The 19,383-nt window shown below is 45.3% G+C and overlaps 2 protein-coding genes across 2 annotated transcripts; both read left to right on the top strand.

The window, feature by feature from the left end:
• Positions 1 to 1,571: 1,571 nt before the first annotated feature.
• inpp5jb (inositol polyphosphate-5-phosphatase Jb) lies at positions 1,572 to 9,258 on the top strand. The gene is made up of 12 exons (XM_068761021.1): positions 1,572 to 2,050; positions 3,340 to 3,447; positions 3,700 to 3,808; positions 6,159 to 6,275; positions 6,841 to 7,016; positions 7,101 to 7,212; positions 7,601 to 7,710; positions 7,824 to 8,025; positions 8,208 to 8,345; positions 8,491 to 8,574; positions 8,658 to 8,762; positions 8,929 to 9,258. The coding sequence occupies exons 1-12, from the start codon at positions 1,572 to 1,574 to the stop codon at positions 9,256 to 9,258; spliced, it is 2,070 nt and encodes a 689-aa protein (XP_068617122.1).
• Positions 9,259 to 14,416: 5,158 nt separating this feature from the next.
• Positions 14,417 to 18,923, top strand: mat2ab (methionine adenosyltransferase 2Ab). The gene is made up of 9 exons (XM_068760662.1): positions 14,417 to 14,598; positions 15,233 to 15,310; positions 15,399 to 15,521; positions 15,628 to 15,740; positions 15,835 to 15,978; positions 16,071 to 16,289; positions 16,376 to 16,558; positions 16,633 to 16,766; positions 17,255 to 18,923. The coding sequence occupies exons 1-9, from the start codon at positions 14,508 to 14,510 to the stop codon at positions 17,355 to 17,357; spliced, it is 1,188 nt and encodes a 395-aa protein (XP_068616763.1). The 5' UTR covers positions 14,417 to 14,507; the 3' UTR covers positions 17,358 to 18,923.
• Positions 18,924 to 19,383: the final 460 nt, after the last annotated feature.

Below are 19,383 nucleotides of genomic sequence, written 5' to 3'. Positions count from 1 at the left end.
TGTCATTGATAGTGATTGTTTTTAGGTGAAAGAAACAACAGCACGAGGAGGAGGTGTCACATTAGAGTGCATGGGTGTGTGGGTCTGGGCGGGGGGGGAGGGGTGGGGGTGTTAAGAGATTTTCGGTAAGGAGCTGTGAGGGCACTCGGCTTCATGTTGAAAATGGGGAAATATAGGACGGGAGTGAAGGTGGCGGAGTGTGCAAGAAGATGGGGAGAGAGAAAGGATTAGAGAATTGGGATGATAAGAGAGGGATTAAAGATGAGAAAAAATATCTGAGCGCGCCAGGGGGACGGGGACGGGGACGGACGGGGACGGGGGACGGGGGACGGGGGGGAATTTAGAAACATTCTGCAAAGACACGCGCTGCTGTCACGGAACGTGCCGTCTTGCTTGCCTCTCCCTTTTGCATCCCTCGGCTCGTTTTGCAGCCGCCCACTCACACGTGTACCAAATCGCCCTTCCATCCTCAGCCGCACCCCCCCCCCCTACTAACAGCCATACATGGACCACAGTAATACATTCTGTCCAGCCAGGCACCAGGTTACTGGTGGACTGAAAGGCCAGCATGTTTCTGGGCACATGTTAAGCAGCTGCATGAAAGTCATTTCCCCCGCCTCCTCAAGGTTGTGTGAATAATTACGACAGAGCGCCGCTGGTTCTCCGTCACCGAGCGTCTCCACCCATGATGCAATGCGTCTGTTTTATCTGCAGGGGTTAAACATCTGAGAAAGCTCTGCTTGTTTTTACTTATTTATGCTTTAAGGCCATGTTTCTACCGTTCAAACCCCTGCTCCCGTCTGGTCTCTCTGTATTGTTGTTGTTTACGCCGTGCTGTTGACTCCTGTTGTTCTGAAGCGTGCAGTTTGTCCTCCTGTTAGCAGAAGGCCGGTATTCGGAGCTGATCTGGACTGACCGGGCGTCTCCCTGGTTACCAGAGGACTAGACCTCAGCAGAGAGGATGATCTCCTATGTCGGGGCTATAAGTCTTTCATTCAGACGGGACAAGTTGTCTTTGCTGCTGTTTTCCAGCTGTTGTGTTTCATGTGTTTTCTTCTTTTGGATGTCTTCTTTCTGCATCTTGGTTTCAGGCAGTGAGAATGCAGGTAGTTCAGGTACCAGGATGACTCACTCGTTTCTCCCGCTGGCTCGACGGGGCTCTCATGACTCATCAGCTGAAACGCCTCGGTTTTCTAGCCTCATGAACGGTAGAAATCTTTAATCTGAGACTCTTAATCTCAGGGTCGTGGGTTGAGCCCCGTATTGTGGCGTTAGCTCATTTCACAGGGCCTTGGATCGGGGACCAGAACCAGTTCAAGACTGCAGGATATTGTATGAACTGGTACCTGGAGAGGCGTCGGTTAACCTCCTTGGTTCTGCCGAGGCGCCCTTGAGCAAAGCCCCAAACCCCAAAAGCTGCTGTCACTCCGTTATCTGTGTATGTGTGCGTTTCACACATACCTGGTTACATGTATTTCCCCACTAGGCAGCAATAAAGAATAATAAATCTTCATCATTGCGTGACAACAGAGTCTGTGCTTTTTGTTTTCTGCATTCCAAAATCCTAGGAAATGGACCAAGATAATCTGAAACAAAGCCAGGTACCAGAGGAGGATCCAAATGGAGGAAGAGCAGCTCCAGCTTCATCTCCAGATATCGCTGCTCCCCAGCCTGCAGCCCCTTCCAGGCCTCGGCGGCCCCAGAGAAGCGCCAAAGTAGACGGCTCCATTGACATCTCTGAAACCAAAGTGGAACCCAAAGCGGAGCCCGTTTCAGAAGAAGAAGAAGAAGAAGAGAGTCGCCCTGATGGCCCCGTGGCAAGTAGGCCCAAACCCTCCCGCCCTGCACCAGTCAAACCCCAAGGAGGGCACACCGGGACCGGCATAAAAGCTGGTCCAAAAGGCCCAGGCCGCCACCCAATGAGGGCCGCCTCAGTCCCCCACCCATCTGCCAGCAAGCCTCTCCCTCCTCACCTGAACCCTCACGCTCAGAGAGCCCTCTCTGTCGCAGGTACCGCCGACACTCAGGCCCAGAGTGTGGAAGACTTCAGGCAAGTTAATGGTGTATGTGTGTGTGTGTGTGTGTGTGAGAGAGAGAGTGTACAAAAGTCATGTCTCGGCATGTTTCCGCATTACCTTTCCCAGACAGCTGGAAACATGAACCTTGGCACACGCAGCATCTGCAGTATTTATACACGCCGACGGTCAGAACTGCAGCGCTGCATGATTGAGATACATTTCTGTGATATTTGCTAAATACGGGGACCAAAATTATTCAACGTCATTATCTTTTCATAAAGAATGATAATTCCTTTATTATAAATGTAAAGTGGTTACATGAATAATCCCTCCAGATTATGTCACACCAAAAGGTTGTCATGTTTTAAAGAGGCCTTTTGAAATGCCTTGTCTTTCTTCCTCCTGCACGTTCCTTCCTTTCTGTGGGTGCGTCTCTAACCTCTCTAACCTAAATCTCGTTTGAGGAATTCAATTTCTTGACCTGATTTGGTTAGTTAATCAATAATCACATTGGACAAAGGAGTAAATAGTGTTCATATTTTGACATGATGTATTTGTTTTTCTTGAGGGAACCTTTTTTTTTAAACGTGTTTTTGTGCTGGAAAAAAAGCTGATTAAACTGATTTTAAAATCTTGCCAAAATAACATGGCTGCTATTTTTTCTTTTTTATTGAATGAGCTTCAGCTGATTCTGTGGCCGTCAGAACGGCGCTGTCTGAAGTGGAAGGATAACGATAAGACTCCAGGCATTGTGAGCTTTATATAGAACATTCTTTGACTTGATTCAAGAGCTGAACTACAAGTGTCTCGGCCCTTGATGGTCACTAAAATGTGCCATGTGTTATTGGCCAGTACAGAAAGAAGCTCTGAACCGCGGTGGCTGCCTTGATGGAGGCAATGAAGGAGATTTCTTTCTGACATGTTCAGTTTCACTGACAAAATTAAGAAACTTAATGGAAAGGTTTGCTGGGAAACATTCCTTTCACATTATGAGACATTTCTGGCCAGTCCTCATATATGATGAAAGCTTTTGTCAGCTTGATTTGGACCGGTGCTGTGTGATACCCGCCCAGTTTTATAATGTCATTTGTATTTATTTATATGTATTTATCTTCTGTCAGAATATTTAAATGAATTACAATGTTGTTGATAAAATCCTCTCCCTGACATGACAAGACAAAGGCCTTTTATTCTGTTAGCTGATACATACAGGTGACATCAACACGGCTCTGCTGTCGCTCTCAAGTTCTGTGCGTGGTGACGTTGTTGAGCTTTGAAGAAGACGAGAGTTTGAGATTTCGTCGCACTCTTTTCCAAACAGGGTGCACATCATCACTTGGAATGTGGGCTCAGCCACTCCACCTGATGACATCACTTCCTTACTGGGCCTGAATGTTGGGGATGGAAATACAGACATGTACATCATTGGGTGAGTGCTTTGCGGTGCCTTAGTCATCCGGTATCATAAAAGCCGACGTCTCCATTCATGCTCGCTTGTCCCTCGTTGACACGGCTAGCGATCCCACTAATGAGCAGCCGGGCTGAGTTCTGAACCGCAGAGATATCGCCTCCCTTTCGGCTACGCTCGTCTCTGTTAATCCAAAGTGATCAGCTTCCTCTTCCTCTTCCTCTCTGCCTGCTTCCTGCTGCTGACCCTTGTTGTCATTTTTTTGTCTTCAAGGCTGCAAGAAGTGAATTCTATGATTAACAAAATGCTGAAGGATGTCCTCTTCACAGACCAGTGGAGCGAGGTCTGCATGGAGAGACTCAGCCCCTTCGGTTATGTGCTGGTCAGTGATGGCTTTGATTATCAACACATGCACACACTCTGTGCAAAAAAAAAAAAAAAAGCTTAGCTCTTCTGCTTAGAGATAATGTATGATGAGATCTCTGCTTTCTGCTGCTGCTTCGCCTCATTTTCTTCCCCCGAGCAACGAATGATGTGATGACTTACAAGAGGCATGTAAAACACATTTCTTCTGAAGTCTGCCGATCGCATAATGCAAAGTCAAACACGTGCTGTCTCATTCATGAGCCTCCCTGCACCTCGTGCTGTCTTTTTATTCCAGAATGTCTTCACATTCCCCATATGGGAAGGGATAAACAAAAAAAATACAGTAGGCTTCATGTAAATGTTATATATTTCAAATATATATATATATATATTAAAGAGGACAGTCAAAGTATGACTACATGTATGCAAAAATGTCCATAAGTAGGTTGTAACCTTTGTAAGGGGGGGCCTACCTCAGCCCATTGATATTCGTCTGGCCGCATCTCTTGGTTGTGCTGTCACGGTAACCGAGACGGTGCGAATCAGCAGCTGAGCTGAAAGAGCTGGACAACAGAGCTGTTGTCAGTGTTGATGGGTCCGACAGTGAGACTGATACTGTCCTCCGGCCGTCTCTCGGTGTGTCCTACATGCACGTTCAAACCATCTCCGTTTGTTGCTACTTGTTCATTTTAATGCCGTTTGCAGGCGAAAGGAATGTTTTATTTGTGTTTTTAGTTGCAGGTTGTCTTGAAGAGAGGGAGCCACAAGGGGATGTGTGTGTGGGTGTGTGTCTCGCTCTGATGTCGGGTGCTCGCCCATCAGCTCTTTCCACCTGGACCCCGTCTGCTCACCGAAGCATTAGCATTATCCTTGTCAGGATCAGGCTGTGAGCAAGTGCAAGGAAACGCAAATCAGCCTTTCTCTGCAGGAACACGGGTTCTGGATATTCATCACAGTCGCTGAATGTCGCTGTCTGATTGGGTCAGCTCCACTTTAGGTGCTCAAATGTTTTATTTGGAACCCGATCACTAGTTGCAACATGCCATATTCTACTGAACATGTTGCAGCGTGATTGTTGTTTTTACGCAGTGTGACATTTTCCAAAACGTGTGGACTGCAGCATTCGATTCATCGGCGAGGTTGTAAAATTAAATAGTTTGAAGTCGCCGCGTTAACAGGGACGTACTAAAGTGAATGAAGGTGCAATCAATGCAGTTTTATGTATTAAAGAAATGACTCGCTTGTGAAGCGCTGATGCTAGAACAGCAATGTCTTTTTTGTATTTTATTTTCAGAAGAAGTTGGAGGCTGGATAGACCAAGTCTTCTTTTTTATTACTTCTTTCCGAATTCCAGAATGTGCTGCTAAAAATCACACCTGTTAATCACGGCTCATTTCTTCAGTCGTGCCTGAGCTGCACGAGGGCAAACGTGCACACTGATTCACACATGCGCGTTCTAGCACTGTCTCTGCATATCTGTTTAACTTACACAAACTTGTCTTTAGGAATTAACATCTTTTCTGCCGTGGCAGCGTTCAGGAGCTGCTCCACTATTTACTGCTCCGCTGCACACACACACACACACACACACATAAAGGTCCACGTTATGGTTCAGTTAAATCCATTACACAGCAAAGTTGTGCAGAGAACCAGTGAGTATACGGGAGGGTCGGCCTTGGTTCACGTGGGGCCGTGTGCCTCCACTACTGACTGCAGGGCATTTCAGGCATTGTGTAATCATGCTTCTTCAGTCAGTGGGTGGGGGTTGGGTTAAAGGGACAGCTGGACACAGGACGGACGGAAATATCTGGCATGCAAAATAGTTAATTGTGTTCTACATAACAAATCCTTTGGCCTTTGCCTTTTCATAATTTGAAAAAATATGTACTTTTATTTTTATAACAGTAGTACACAAATGCCGAAATTTGCATATGCGTTGTGCAAAACCACAAGTGTTGGAGATGATTTTGAAGGGCCTGCATTGTGGACGTCACGTTTGCTCTACAAAGTGGTTTGTTGCCCGAGTGATTGGAAAACCACGAGCGGTGGCCTCTCTAATGTTCAGAGCTTTGTGTATAGTAGTGGAAGAGTCGGGACAGAGGCTCCTGCAGGGCAAAATGGGAATGCAAAGCAGTAGATGGAGAAAGAAAGAGAAGCAGAGGAAAGAGAGCAAGCGACTTGCACACACCAAAGCCATCATCAACCCCAACATTTTACTTATTTACATTTTGGTGCAAATTAAATAGAAAATTATACAGCCTGAACTGCATAGCAGAATTTTCCACCCTCATAACTCTCACACTGTGCCTGTTGTGTTTTTCAATTTGGTCCGCCTTATCATTTCCGCTCCTCCCTCTGTCCCTCAGGTGACCTCCCAGAGGATGCAGGGGTTGCTGCTACTCGTTTTTGCCAAGTACTTCCATCTGCCCTTCCTCCGCGGAGTCCAGACTGAAACCACCCGCACTGGCCTGGGGGGTTACTGGGTGAGATGGGCCGCTGACACCACTCTGATTATCACTGTGTTCTCTGCACGAGGTTACATCATTGTCACTGATACTCTGAGAGGCGCTGATTTCCAGCTATAGTTCTGATACATTTCTGCAGCTTTCTTTGCAAACGCTGCAAGTTGTTGGCTGAAAGGTTTTCCACGCATTGGTAACCTGCTGCAAATATATCACACCGGCAGCCAGTCGATGGGAATTTTGATTTCAAGCTCTGGCTATTTTTAATAGAGGTCAAATCTAGAAAGAACCCAGAGAGGGGAACGCCTCTGCTGACGCTGTCGTCACAAAAACCCTGAACCTTCAGCATTTGGGCCGTTGAAAGAAGAAATGACATTCCTTCTGAAAGCGCATCGAGCAACACGGTGATGACAACACATGCCATAGGCACGCCACAGTCTAAAACGCTACCAGTCACTGTGAGGACCTGACTGCATTTATATTAAGAATTCATTTCGCTTTGAGAAACAAGGAGTAAGTATACATAAGTCTTTCTCTCTCGTTCACAGGTGTGTGCTTGTCTTAAATATGATTTCACTTCTTACAGGGGAACAAAGGCGGAGTGAGCGCCCGCATGTCTGCTTTTGGCCACACTATCTGCTTCCTCAACTGCCACCTGCCAGCTCACATGGAGAACTCGGATCAGCGCATGGAGGACTTTGAGAGCATCCTGCAGCAGCAGCAGTTTGAAGGTCCGGCATCCACTGGAGTTCTCGACCACGAGTAAGTTGAATATCTGGAATCTTACAAAAGTTCCCTACTTGCACTTGTTTGGATTCACGATTTTGATGGGGGTTTATTTTTCAGTGTGGTCTTCTGGTTTGGGGATCTCAATTTCCGCATTGATGACCTGGATATGCAAGTGGTAAAATCAACCATTGATAACAACAAGTTTGCAGCATTATGGGAAAAGGATCAGGTATGACCGACTAAAAGATTCCCAGCCCGATGACATTGTAACGAAAGACAAAATAGCCATACTACCAGTTAGTTTCTGGACACCTTTGTTTTAAAAAAAACATAACTTGGAAAGAAATTGCAGCTGCAGGGAGCGAGGATGAGTTCCGTGAGTGCTGCTTTTGCAGCTGAAATATTTTATGAAAACTATTAGTAGTCCACACAATGACGTCCAGAATTATGCTCCTCCCATTTACATTTTATAGACTGTCAGAATGCTTATGTACATATATGTAATATAATAAAGCCCGTTCTCTGCAGGACAATGAACTGTGTAGGTCATGCCACCAGAGGGCAGTAGAGAAACATACTATATCCTCAGAGATCTCTGCTAACTCTCATTGGTACAGCTCAATATGGCCAAAGACAGTGAGACCGTGTTGGAGGGTTTCCAAGAGGGACCACTGAAATTCCCTCCCACCTACAAGTTTGATGTTGGAACAAATGCATACGACACAAGGTTGGTGATGCCAGATGTGCTGTCGTGAAATTTTAGAATCATATAGCTCTTTTTTTTTCCCCTCCATGTACTGATTTCAAATAACGTCACAACTATTTCTGTTCCTCGTCTAGTGGAAAGAAACGCAAACCAGCTTGGACTGACCGGATCCTCTGGCGTCTGAGGGCCACAGCATCCACGTCTCCCAGTGCCGGAAAACGTGGCTCAGTTTCAGGGTTAACCAGCGGGACCAAAGTGACACAGCACTACTATCGAAGTCACATGGAATACACCGTCAGCGACCACAAACCCGTCTCCTCTATCTTTACCCTGCAGGTGAGCCGCATCAGAAAAGATGGTGCTTTTGCTCTTAAAAACCATTTTAAGCATTCTACACAAAGCAAAGAGGACTAAACGCATGCCATGCATCTCACATCGTCTTGAGACTTTTCTTATTTGTCATTTATGTTTAACCTGCGGTATTTTTCTTCCGTGTAAATGTTGATTTTTCTCTGTAGTTCCCATACAAAGTGGATGTTCCTCTGGTCACACTCATAGTGGAGGATGAATGGAATAGTATTGCTGATGCCACAACCAAATTCAAACTGGCGCCCAGCTTCTCTCGTAGCTCCTGGGATTGGATTGCACTTTATAAGGTAACAGATTCTGCGCTCCTTGACTTGCAAAAGTGCAGTAATGTTTGAAAAAATCCCCGTCAGCTAATTATTATGGCTAGAATTTCTGTGTCTATGACTTACCAAATCTTCTTAAGTACTGTTTGTGGTTGTGTGGTCCACCCAGGTGGGCTTCAAGCACCATAAGGACTACGTGGGATATGTGTGGGCCAAACAAGAGGAAGCAGAAGTCCAACGAGAAGAGCAGCAGGTAGTCGAGATGGGTGCCGACTTCTCTGTAGAGCTCATCTTCTTTCATATCTAATAGAGATCTGACCAGCTGTTTTTTTGCAGGTAACCTTTACTGAGGAGGAATTGCCCAAAGGCTCAGGGGACTTCATCTTGGGTTACTATAGCAACAACATGAGCACCATTGTGGGTGTAACAGAGCCATTTCAGGTATTCATACCTCTTATGCTACCTGCGTTAATTTAAGACGATGAAGTAACGTCTGAGAGAGGATCATCTGCCTTCTCTCATATTCGGGTAGTTATTACCTCCATTTATGTTTTTCTGCTCTTTCAACATATTTTACGTCCTCCTCCCCCCCCCCATCAAACTTCAGATCCAGCTTCCCACTTCAGAGCTTGGCAACAGTTCTTCAGACAGTTCTGACGTCAGCTCAGAAGATGACAGCACTGTTGTCCTCATGAAGACGAGATCCCGCAGTCCCAGTCCGGGCCGGGTCCAGCACGACAGCCAACACAGCCCCCGCAGCCCCAGCCGGACCAGCAGCCCTGAGCAGGCCAAAGGGAAAGCACCGAGTGGTCCTGATGGGCTGTCATCCCTCGCTACTACAGAGAGGGAGTCCACAGGACGTCCAGCAGGGAGCAGCAGCGTCCAGGCGTCTGCTCCCTCAGAGGAAGAAAGACAATCCTGCGATTCAGGGCTGTGATGCAGCGGCGTCCTGCTTTTGTCCAAGGTCACATAGGATCGCAGGATTGTGTCTTCTGTCAAATACACCTACTAGCCTTGAGTTGTTCTATTAAGCTGCACCGCATTGTGTATTTTCTGTATTCAGAAACGTTTTGCTCTGTCCTGTGGTCCTTCGATCTACGTCTGTTCTCAGGTGTGGACAGTACAGGGTAGCTCACACCTTACATTAGGAAATACTCAAGGACTTGGGAGCACTTTATTTTTTAGAAACCACCCTCTGCTCGGAAGTCCAGCGTACAAGTGGCGAGAAAAGGAATGTGTACTTGACTGACATTCCTCGTAGTTTCCTTTAGTTTAAAGCACCGGTCTGTTATGAATTGATCAGTTTTGACCAAAAAAATAGGACGGAGACGTCGCGAAAAATTAATTTTACTCCAAAACATCCCACAAAAGAAGTCGCAGCTTGGTCAACAGCCACCGACAATTTTTGGTACTTGAAATCTGAAGCTCGCCATGGAGTTTGAAATGTCAGCATGGTCCTACTTCTGTGGACATTTCCTGCTTTGGAACATCAGCGTATCTTACAGCACGACGTGCCCCATGAAATCAGATAGCATTTCAACGATCTGAGGGGCAGGGGGGGTAGTGGAACGGAACGGAACCAAAGCAGTATAGACCCGGGGGGGGGGGGCATTAAATAGAATCCCAAATCAGTACAAGGGGGGGTGAAGAGTGCGGGAGTCGGCTCGTGTCAGCCGACACCGCATAGCTGTGATATTCAGTTCTTATCGACCGCTTTCTCTGCGGTCGTCACAGCTGCAGCAATGCCTAACGGCACGTTGCGTTGTCATGTGTGCTTATGGATGCTATCGGGCCTTATCTAACATTTCACAGCAACTTTTGTTTTTTATGATCAGAAAATATAAATCATCTTCATTTTTTATTACTATTACAAAACTGTTTGTTTTGTTTTTGTACTATTTTATATTATGGTTTCAACATGAAAGCAAGAAAAACTGACAATCTGGATACATGTAAGAAATGTGAAATGTCCTATCATCCGTCCGTCTGTCTATCTAGCTGTCTAGCTTCTCGTTTGGACTTTTGACATGTAGTTCATGTGTAACAGTTTGGAGGTTTTTTCCGCCCGCCGATAATTGATCCTGCTGATTAGCCGGCGTTTCATCGTTAGCACGTGACCTTCGAAGCAGCATCTTAGACGATGTACTTTGAACTGTTAGCGTAGGACAGTGTGTGCCGACGTAGCTAGAACCTCAGTGTGTGTGTGTGTGTGTCTGTGGGTGTGTGTAACTGTGACAGTGCATGGGTTTGACTGTTTGCACCGTTTTTGCTGCTAGACATACTGTACATTCCGGTACTGTGATATCTGTGCTGTAAAGTGCTGTTTTTGACTCTTTATTACAGTCGTGGATGTGAAATGTGTTAGGAAAACATGTATAACTATATTATAAACTTTATTATAGATATTAGGTGAAGAAAATGGAGGACGGAGATGCTTGCACGGATATGAAATGTTTGAATCATTTTCACAGTAAATGCGCCTGATTTCTTGATGTTGAAATGAAAAATCTAATGTAAAAATGTTTAAAGTTGTTAAAGATTGTATGACATTGTCTGACTTTGTTATTTAGATAAATATGATCAGAGCTGCAGTCAAAAACATTTGACAATCTGTTGTGAAATTGTGAAGCTCTGGCTATAGAATTTAAATGTTTTGTAATGATGTGGCTAAAATAGAAGAAATATAAACGTATATGGACAATTTTAAAGTATTGTAGAAAGTTAGAAGAAAATCTATGACACAAAGGTTATTTTACTTAAATTGTGTATTTATTTTCTTATTTAACAGTTAAAATAAGCCTGAATTCTGCTAGCCAGTGAGGGTTTATTCCTTTAATGGAAATGCTAATAAATAATAAAACAAAAAACATTTATCTTAATTTTCTTTGAGGAATTTGGTTTGGTTAAAAATTGAGATTGAATATTGATATTATTGTCTGCTGTGTGGATTGTCTTAGTCTACAGGTGTGTAAAGCTGTGAATTAAATTGACAAAGACATTAATGATATAAATGATTTTCTTCTAAAATATGTGAATCATTGTCATCTGATAAGTGAAGTGAGACAAATTTCAGGAATTGCTGACTTTGTTCCAAAACTCAAAAATATACTGATTTTCAAATTGTGACATTTTTCCTGAGTCTCTTAATATTTATGGCCTTTGTTTCAGTTTGCAGCGTAATAGTTTCCTTTCTTTGTGGTTTCTGTATCTGCATGAGTTAAAAGCACACTTTCTAGATGACTGAAAGATTTACTTTCCCTTCTGAAGAATTTAAGTGTCTGTGGGTGTGGATGTGGGTGTGGTGTTGAAAACTTGAGAACAAAGCGAAGCAACAAAGATCTGTCTGATAGCATTCTAATCCACCATTTGAAAACAACACAAGACTGGAAAACAATGACTCCAAAGGTCATTTGCGGCGGATTAATTTACTGTACATGAACTGTTTCATTCCCAATTATGCAAGAGAACTGAGTTCATTTTCCGTCCTTACACGCTGGGCCTCCAGTCTGTTATTTATCTTTGGATAGCTTGCCAACTTTTGGTGATTTATTATTGTTCAAAGTTGCTGTTACTGTACTTTTGGCCACAAATGCTTATAGCACGTCCTGCTAAAGGCAGCAGCGTGCTGATCTCGCATCATGCTTCTGACCTCTGAAAAGAGCGTGTCCACCCTGCCCGCATTCATCCGGACAAATAACCGTACCTGTCTGATGCAACACTAGTCTGGTGTTGAGTTGCTTATATTATACTGATCAGGAAAGCCAACGCAACAATCAATGAACTGACAAAACCTGTGCGAAGTGACAACAAGTGAACCTGTTGTTGTGAAGAGACTCAGACTTTTGGTTAAATGTTCTATCAAATTAATTAATTCCTGAAAATGTAATGCATTAAAAAATAAACACATTTTCTTGTTTGGAGAAAAATGAAGTTGTGTGTCAGTTGTTACCTTTAATTGTTTTACCATTTACAGACTAGTGTGTGTGTTTGTGAGTGATCATCAGCACATAAAAAGCACCAATCTTTTTTTTGTTCTTCCAAAAATGAGAGTTTTCTGATACTTAATTCTGGGTACAGGCTTTAAAGGGAATCAATGAGCCATGTCTGCTCATGACGCAGCACTTGTTCCTCCCTTGAAACCACTTTTGATAGATAACACTTTGGGACGGTCCAAAAAATGTCGTCTCGCCATTCCAACTAGATGTTATGGTGAACAGTTTCTGTTCAAGTTATCTGAGCAGTGAAGCTGAAACATGGTTAACATATTTCCTCAAAGTCTCTTGAGAAAGACTCGACTTTGGCTGCAGATATGATTCGCCCCGCCCACTTGCCGCTTGGAAAGCTTTGAAATGGGATCATTAACAGAAGAAACTATGTGACCTGAGCTGTCTTGTTGGACCACTTTGAAACTGCAATGTTGCATCTTCACCATTTTATCTGAAAGAATAGTGTATTTTTTTTTAAAGGCAAAATGCAGGGATCTAAGTGCTGCAGCATGAGATGTATTCTCCAAGTGAACAAAGAGGAAGGGTTTCTTTATTTCAGGCAAATGTTTAATCTTGTAAAAACCAAAGATTACAGAAACGTTAACTATATATTAATTATATTTGCTACCTGGCAGCATGTTCACAATCATATTACACACCAGTGCCCCGGAGGGTAAAAAGGCATATGGGAGCTTTTTGAGTAACGTGTAATCAAATTCTGCATAAATATATTGTAATATCCCCATCTTCTGTTGCTGCATCCGCTGTCCAGTTTTCACTTTGTTCCGAATGTACAGGATGGTTGTTCCATCGATGAAGCACGTGTTCTGATGATCCTGTGATAGCAGCTGAAACAACTTATTAGATTTACTACACCAGCATTGGGATGAAATTAAACCCGAATAATAGTTTCTAGGGAGCATTTTCTATCGCATGGTACACTTAGTCCAAGTGGAATACGCACAATGTTTTTATATATGACATCATTTAAAAACAACAACATTGCACTGCTGAACAAATCTATTCCATTATACTGTAAATGCACGGAGAGCCGCCCAATTTTACTTCACTTTGAAGTGCATGTTTTTGACAGCTTAATAAACAGTTTACATAAATTATGGGTTTATGAATGCTAATTTTGAGCTTATTGTTCCAATACACGTGTGGGTGTTTGTATGGTGATGAGTCAGAGAGCTCACGCAGACCATCTAACCTGCATTTCACACACTGAGATGGCATTGTGTGTTACGTCCGAGCTTTGTATCCATGACGTGCTTGTAAGTCCTGGCGGCTCGCCCACGGTTATTCCTTGGACTGTATATACCCTATCACTCCCAATAAATAATTTCATCAAAATCTATTCATGTTTTTGGACGAGTAATACCGATACCAGAAAAAAAAAGCTTCAAAAACATAAGCTCTTCGGCACAAGTGATCATGGACCAGCAAAATCAATCTTCACAACACAATGCGTACATCCAGGCAGCACAATATTTTGCATCTAATGAAATCTTTTCAAGCCTCAGTGCAAGGATGGTTTTCGTTTAGAACCAGAGACGTGCTCTAGTATAATGAATGTGTAGAAACAGCTCATTTTACCCAACAGAAATACAAAATAAAGGCTTGTGCTTGGCTTTCAACCACAGATCACTGTAATCGGGGGAGGATTTTGACCACCAGTCCCAGACTGTCAAAATGTGAATACAACAAAGCCTGCAACGAAACCCCAGCCTTGAAATGGCATTTAGGAGGATTTCATTAACTCAGCAAGCTTTTCTCGACGCTCCAGACAAACCCGTAAAACGATTCTTATGGATTTTCTGTCAAAGATAATCTGAGTTACGAACACAAAAGATGAAAAACGCACGGAATGACACAGGAAGTCAGGACTAAATCGAAGTTTCACCTCAGCAGAGTGAATTTAATAATTCTACATCGAGCCGACGAGGCGAGCCGCTCCCGTAGAAACACGCCCAGCCCTGATTGGCTCAGCGGCGCTAAGCCACCTCCTCCTGACGTCAGAGCGTCTGACTCCGTCGCATAAATACCGGAACTCTGCGCCACAGAGCTCAGGCTCGAGGGTCAATCTATAGCGAGGCTGCAAAACCACCGAAGAAGAAATAATAATAAACGACAACAACGACGCCGCGGCACAGTTCAGTTCGATACCAACGGAGACTTTGTGAACCGGCGCCCGACGATGAACGGAGAGATGAACGGCTTCCATAACGCCCTCATTGATGAGGACTGCTTCTTGTTCACCTCGGAGTCGGTCGGAGAAGGACACCCAGGTGGGAACCCGGCGCGGCGGTGTTGCGTCAGCTCGCCCGATGACAGGGGCGCCGTTCGAGAAGCGGCGTTTATTCGTTTGTTTGTACTACGTTTCCCGTCACGCGGTGCGGCTCTGTATTGATTATTGATGCAGCCCCCCCCGTACGTCATCCATATTGAACGCGGCGGCCTTTTCCGCCTCCTTGGAAGGCGCGCGCCGTAGCCGATCTCCAGAGCACGCGCTGCTAGCTACAGCGCTAGCTAGCTTATGTGTCCGTCGACAGCACGATGTGAGCGATGAGTCGGAGCTTCGGAGAGCATTCCGGTGCTTTCCCTACGACGCGGTGTTTAGCTGAATGTACGGTCGACCATTTGCTTTGAGCGCGTGGCGCGACGGTGCGTGACTTTGCTCTTGGCGGGCGTAAATAAATATATTAAGGGCTCTGTCCCGCGTCCCCCAGCCTCGTTCGGCGCACGAATCCCCTTCCTGACCACATTCCCACGTGCTGCAATGGCGATTGTTGGAAGGCCCCTCCCACCTGCGCCTGCTAGACGCGTCCAAATGGGGCAGCAGCTTACGTTCAGCCCCGGCGAGTGTGTTTCGGTGTTGCCTGTTACTGTTGCTCAATCGTTGCTGTCTTTATTTTTATGCAGACAAGATCTGTGATCAGGTCAGCGACGCGGTTCTGGATGCACATCTCAAGCAGGATCCCGATGCCAAAGTTGCATGTGGTAAAAATAGTAATAATAAATGGAAAATTATAATAGTCATATTCGCCCAGTGGGGACCTCATGCTCCTGCCTTTTGTTTGATGTGCAGAAACCGTCGCCAAGACCGGGATGATCCTGCTGGCCGGCGAGGTGACGTCACGCGCCGCCGTGGACTACCAGAAGGTTGTACGGGACACCATTCGCCAGATTGGATATGATGACTCCTGCAAAGGTGACATGTTTTTTTTGTTTTTATATATATTTGTAGTTTGAACTGTTGCCCGTTTGAGGGGGGCGGGGCATAATAACGTTGTCTTGAACCATTGTCTTCTGCACAGGCTTTGACTATAAGACCTGCAATGTTCTGGTGGCCTTGGAGCAGCAGTCTCCCGACATCGCTCAGGGCGTTCACATTGATCGTAACGAGGAGGACATCGGCGCCGGCGACCAGGTCGGTCGTTGGTTTGTTTTGATCCGTCATGCTCCTGGGTTTACATGTTTGTAATGTTCGAGGCGATTTCTAAACGGCCGCATCCCCTCTTTAGGGCTTGATGTTCGGATACGCCACCGATGAGACCGAGGAGTGTATGCCTCTGACGATCGTCCTCGCCCATAAGCTGAATGCAAAGATGGCGGAGTTGCGCCGCGATGGCACGCTTCCATGGCTCCGGCCAGACTCAAAGACGCAGGTAGAGCTGCTGTGCCCGTTAAAAACCAAAAAAACAAACATTAATTCTTCAGCTAATGGGGTTTAGCTAACCCCCCCCCCCCTCCTCCTTAGGTTACAGTCCAGTACCGGCAGGACCGCGGCGCCATGCTCCCGGTGCGCGTGCACACGATTGTGATCTCTGTCCAGCACGATGCGGATGTTTGCCTGGAAGAAATGAGAGTTGCCCTTAAGGAGAAGGTCATCAAGGCTGTTGTTCCCTGCACCTATCTGGATGATGACACCGTCTACCACCTGCAGCCTAGCGGGAGATTTGTTATCGGAGGCCCACAGGTCCGTCTTTGTGGGTTTATCCAACGTCAGCAATTAAGCTTGAGTTGCCTTACTTGGCGGTTCAACGGTGTGTTCTTCCATTACAGGGTGATGCTGGATTAACGGGGCGTAAGATTATCGTTGATACGTACGGCGGCTGGGGAGCCCACGGCGGCGGCGCTTTCTCTGGAAAGGATTATACGAAGGTGGACCGCTCCGCTGCGTACGCCGCGCGCTGGGTGGCCAAGTCCCTGGTGAAGGCCGAGCTTTGCAGGAGGGTGTTGGTCCAGGTCGGTGTTTGTCACATCCTGCCCGCCATCTTGTGTGAAAGAGAAGCTTACCCGATGTTTTTTTTTTTTTTTAGGTGTCCTATGCTATTGGAGTTGCCCATCCTCTTTCCATTTCCATCTTCCACTATGGGACATCCCACAAGAGTGAGAGAGAACTTCTTGACATTGTGAGAAGGAACTTTGACCTCCGTCCTGGAGTCATCGTCAGGTAATGTATAACCTGAAGCCACCTGCCACTCAGTGAATAGCTCCTGGGTCCTCCCTGTTTCTTTTGCCATATTTTTTGTTTTTGTTTTATTTTGAAATAAAGTTTTTGTTTTAACTTGGATCAAAACTATTAGTTTGCCAAATGATGGTTCCACTATAGCTCAGACCTTAAAGGCTATGCTTAATGGTGAGGGCAAAGTCTCCTTGCTTCGGGGCGTTGCTATAGTTACTATGGTTTGCCTAGTTAAACAAGCCTCTTTAAATTGGACGAGTGTTTCGTCTGCGAGCGGCAGTCGGCACACAGCTGAGGGTTGGCCGGGTAAGTGCCAGGGGTTCACGTTTCCCCTCTTTGCCAGCGGGTCTAATCTTGCATTAAATTATCTTTTTTTTTTTTTTTAGTTTTCGACATTCCCATTGGCCGATATGATCGGTATGACTGTTTGTGGTCCCTGTGTGACTGCTGTTAAATGTGTTGATTATGTATTCCAGGGAGCTGGATCTGAAGAAGCCCATATATCAGAGGACTGCAGCCTATGGCCACTTTGGCCGAGACTCCTTTCCATGGGAGGTGCCCAAAAAGCTCAAATACTAATCTTGTTAAGCTTTTCCCCCCCAGGCCTGTTGGTGTATACTACAGAGAAGCCTCCAAGGTTCCGGGGGTGGAATGCACTTATCTTTCATAATAATGGTATCACTCCTTTCCTCACTCCTCTGTCTTGTTGCTGTTTTCTGCTGGGTGCAGTTATCATACTGGGTCAATGTAGGCGTGCCTCAAACGTGATCATTTAGGATTGGACGGGTTCCTTGAACCCCGTGCGCCATCATTACGCTCTGTGTTCTCTGAAGGCTTGACGTCCCTCTGCTCCTCGTGGTAGATCAATAGCTGCGATCGGTTCTCCTTTTGGCATTCCTCGCCGTTGTCGTTTCTGTCATTTGGTGTCGTAGTGACATATTGCGCTATATGCAATAGTCCTCTTAATTTACTGGTGCTACTATTGCAATGTGTCTGAGCAACATTTAAAAACCAAGCCTGATTATAATCAGAATTACTGATCTCAGTCTCGTAAGTTGAGCTGCCTAAACATTCCTCTTTCCAAAATCTGGTATAATTCCCTGACCCAGAATTCATTTTCAGCTTGATTCCTTTCTTCTTTGTGGAGGATGCTAGAACGACACAATTTAACTGAGGGGATGTTGCCGTATTCGTGAAATGCGATGCGTTGCAGGTAAAGGGACATGACAAAACTGGGACTTGCTAGCTCTTGGAGATTCCTCAGATGCCTCTGCAGACCTTTGCTGTTTCCTGACGTAATACAGAAAAGTCAGGAGCTGCTATGCCACTGCTCTGGTCTGCAGATGTATTGATTGTACTTGATTATGGTGGAAATTTGGATTGTTTATGCATAAATATTTTTAGCAGAAGCCTCTTTGAAATGTAGTTTTACTGTCTGACCTTTTGGTCCGAGGGTACCGACGGCAGGTTGAGCACCGTGAACCCTTGGTCCCATCTTTATTCTTAGGGGGGAGCGTGTTTTCTGCCTCTGAGTCTTACTGACCAGGATTTCATCAAACGCTGTCTGTTCTTTGAAACTAGGCGTGGATACAGAGAAGCCAAGGTTTCAGATGGCGGATTTAGACCCACTTATTGAATCTCGAATTCCTTTTGACTTGATATTTTTCAGCGTGTGGCCTGAGGCTCCAGAGTGTTGTACAGAGAAACTTTGGCCAGCCTCGGCTCGGTACTGTTAATGGCAATTTTACAGATGACTCGCGGACTGTAGAGCTGAGTTTTAGGTTGATTTGTTTTGCAGTCAGTCAAGAATTGTACCAGTGCTTGGGCTCTAGTGTCGCCACGAATGGGATGGTAACATTTGGTTGGTGTAGTACAGAGAAACCAGCCTCGTTTACATGGCCGTCCCATTTGTGAGATGGTTTTGGTTTTGTTTCCTTGTACCGCTTGGAGGTCATCACGTTGGCAACAGTAAGTGTAAGAGTGCCTTTTTCTATTTCCTCTACTGCCCATTTGCTTTTCGCTCTTTACCGACATTGGTCCAACTTCCAGAGGAACACGTAGCTCATAGTACTGTATTCTGCTTCATGTCTAGAGTGGGTAGCTCCCTTATGCTCTGTAATAAACAACTACTCCTTTCACATCACAGCCTCTGTGTCATGAATTTTGTTTGCCTCCTCGGATTAAGGAGAAGTCCGGTTTGTTTCAAATGCCTAGTACTCCTAGACGGATTCAAGCCTAACTCGTGCTTTTGCTTCATTCATAAGAAGACGAGGCGAACTCCTGAGCCATGAAATAATTGCCAGAAAGGTCTAAGTTCTTCGGAAATGTCTTCACGGGACCTTCTGATAAATTTGTCAGTTTTACATAATGCTTGAGGTGGGTTGGGAACCGGTGTGTTTCAAATCCCACGCCAGACCCAACAAATTCAAGTGGACTGTTGGCTGGGGAGGGGGTGCTGCTACTCGCCCTCTGCCCCCTTCATGCATGTTCTGGCCTGTCATTCAGATGAACCCATAGAAGGGTGAAAATGTAATTTTGTGTGCGCACAGTTTCAATTTGAATAATCTTTGCTAATTCTGGCATTCCTTTGCGCAGAACATGCATG

This window comes from Brachionichthys hirsutus, chromosome 4, assembly GCF_040956055.1.
Source record: "Brachionichthys hirsutus isolate HB-005 chromosome 4, CSIRO-AGI_Bhir_v1, whole genome shotgun sequence".
Taxonomy (NCBI): Eukaryota; Metazoa; Chordata; class Actinopteri; order Lophiiformes; family Brachionichthyidae; genus Brachionichthys; species Brachionichthys hirsutus.
The sequence above is the reverse complement of the archived record's forward strand: the minus strand, read 5'-3'. Positions and strand labels throughout refer to the sequence as shown.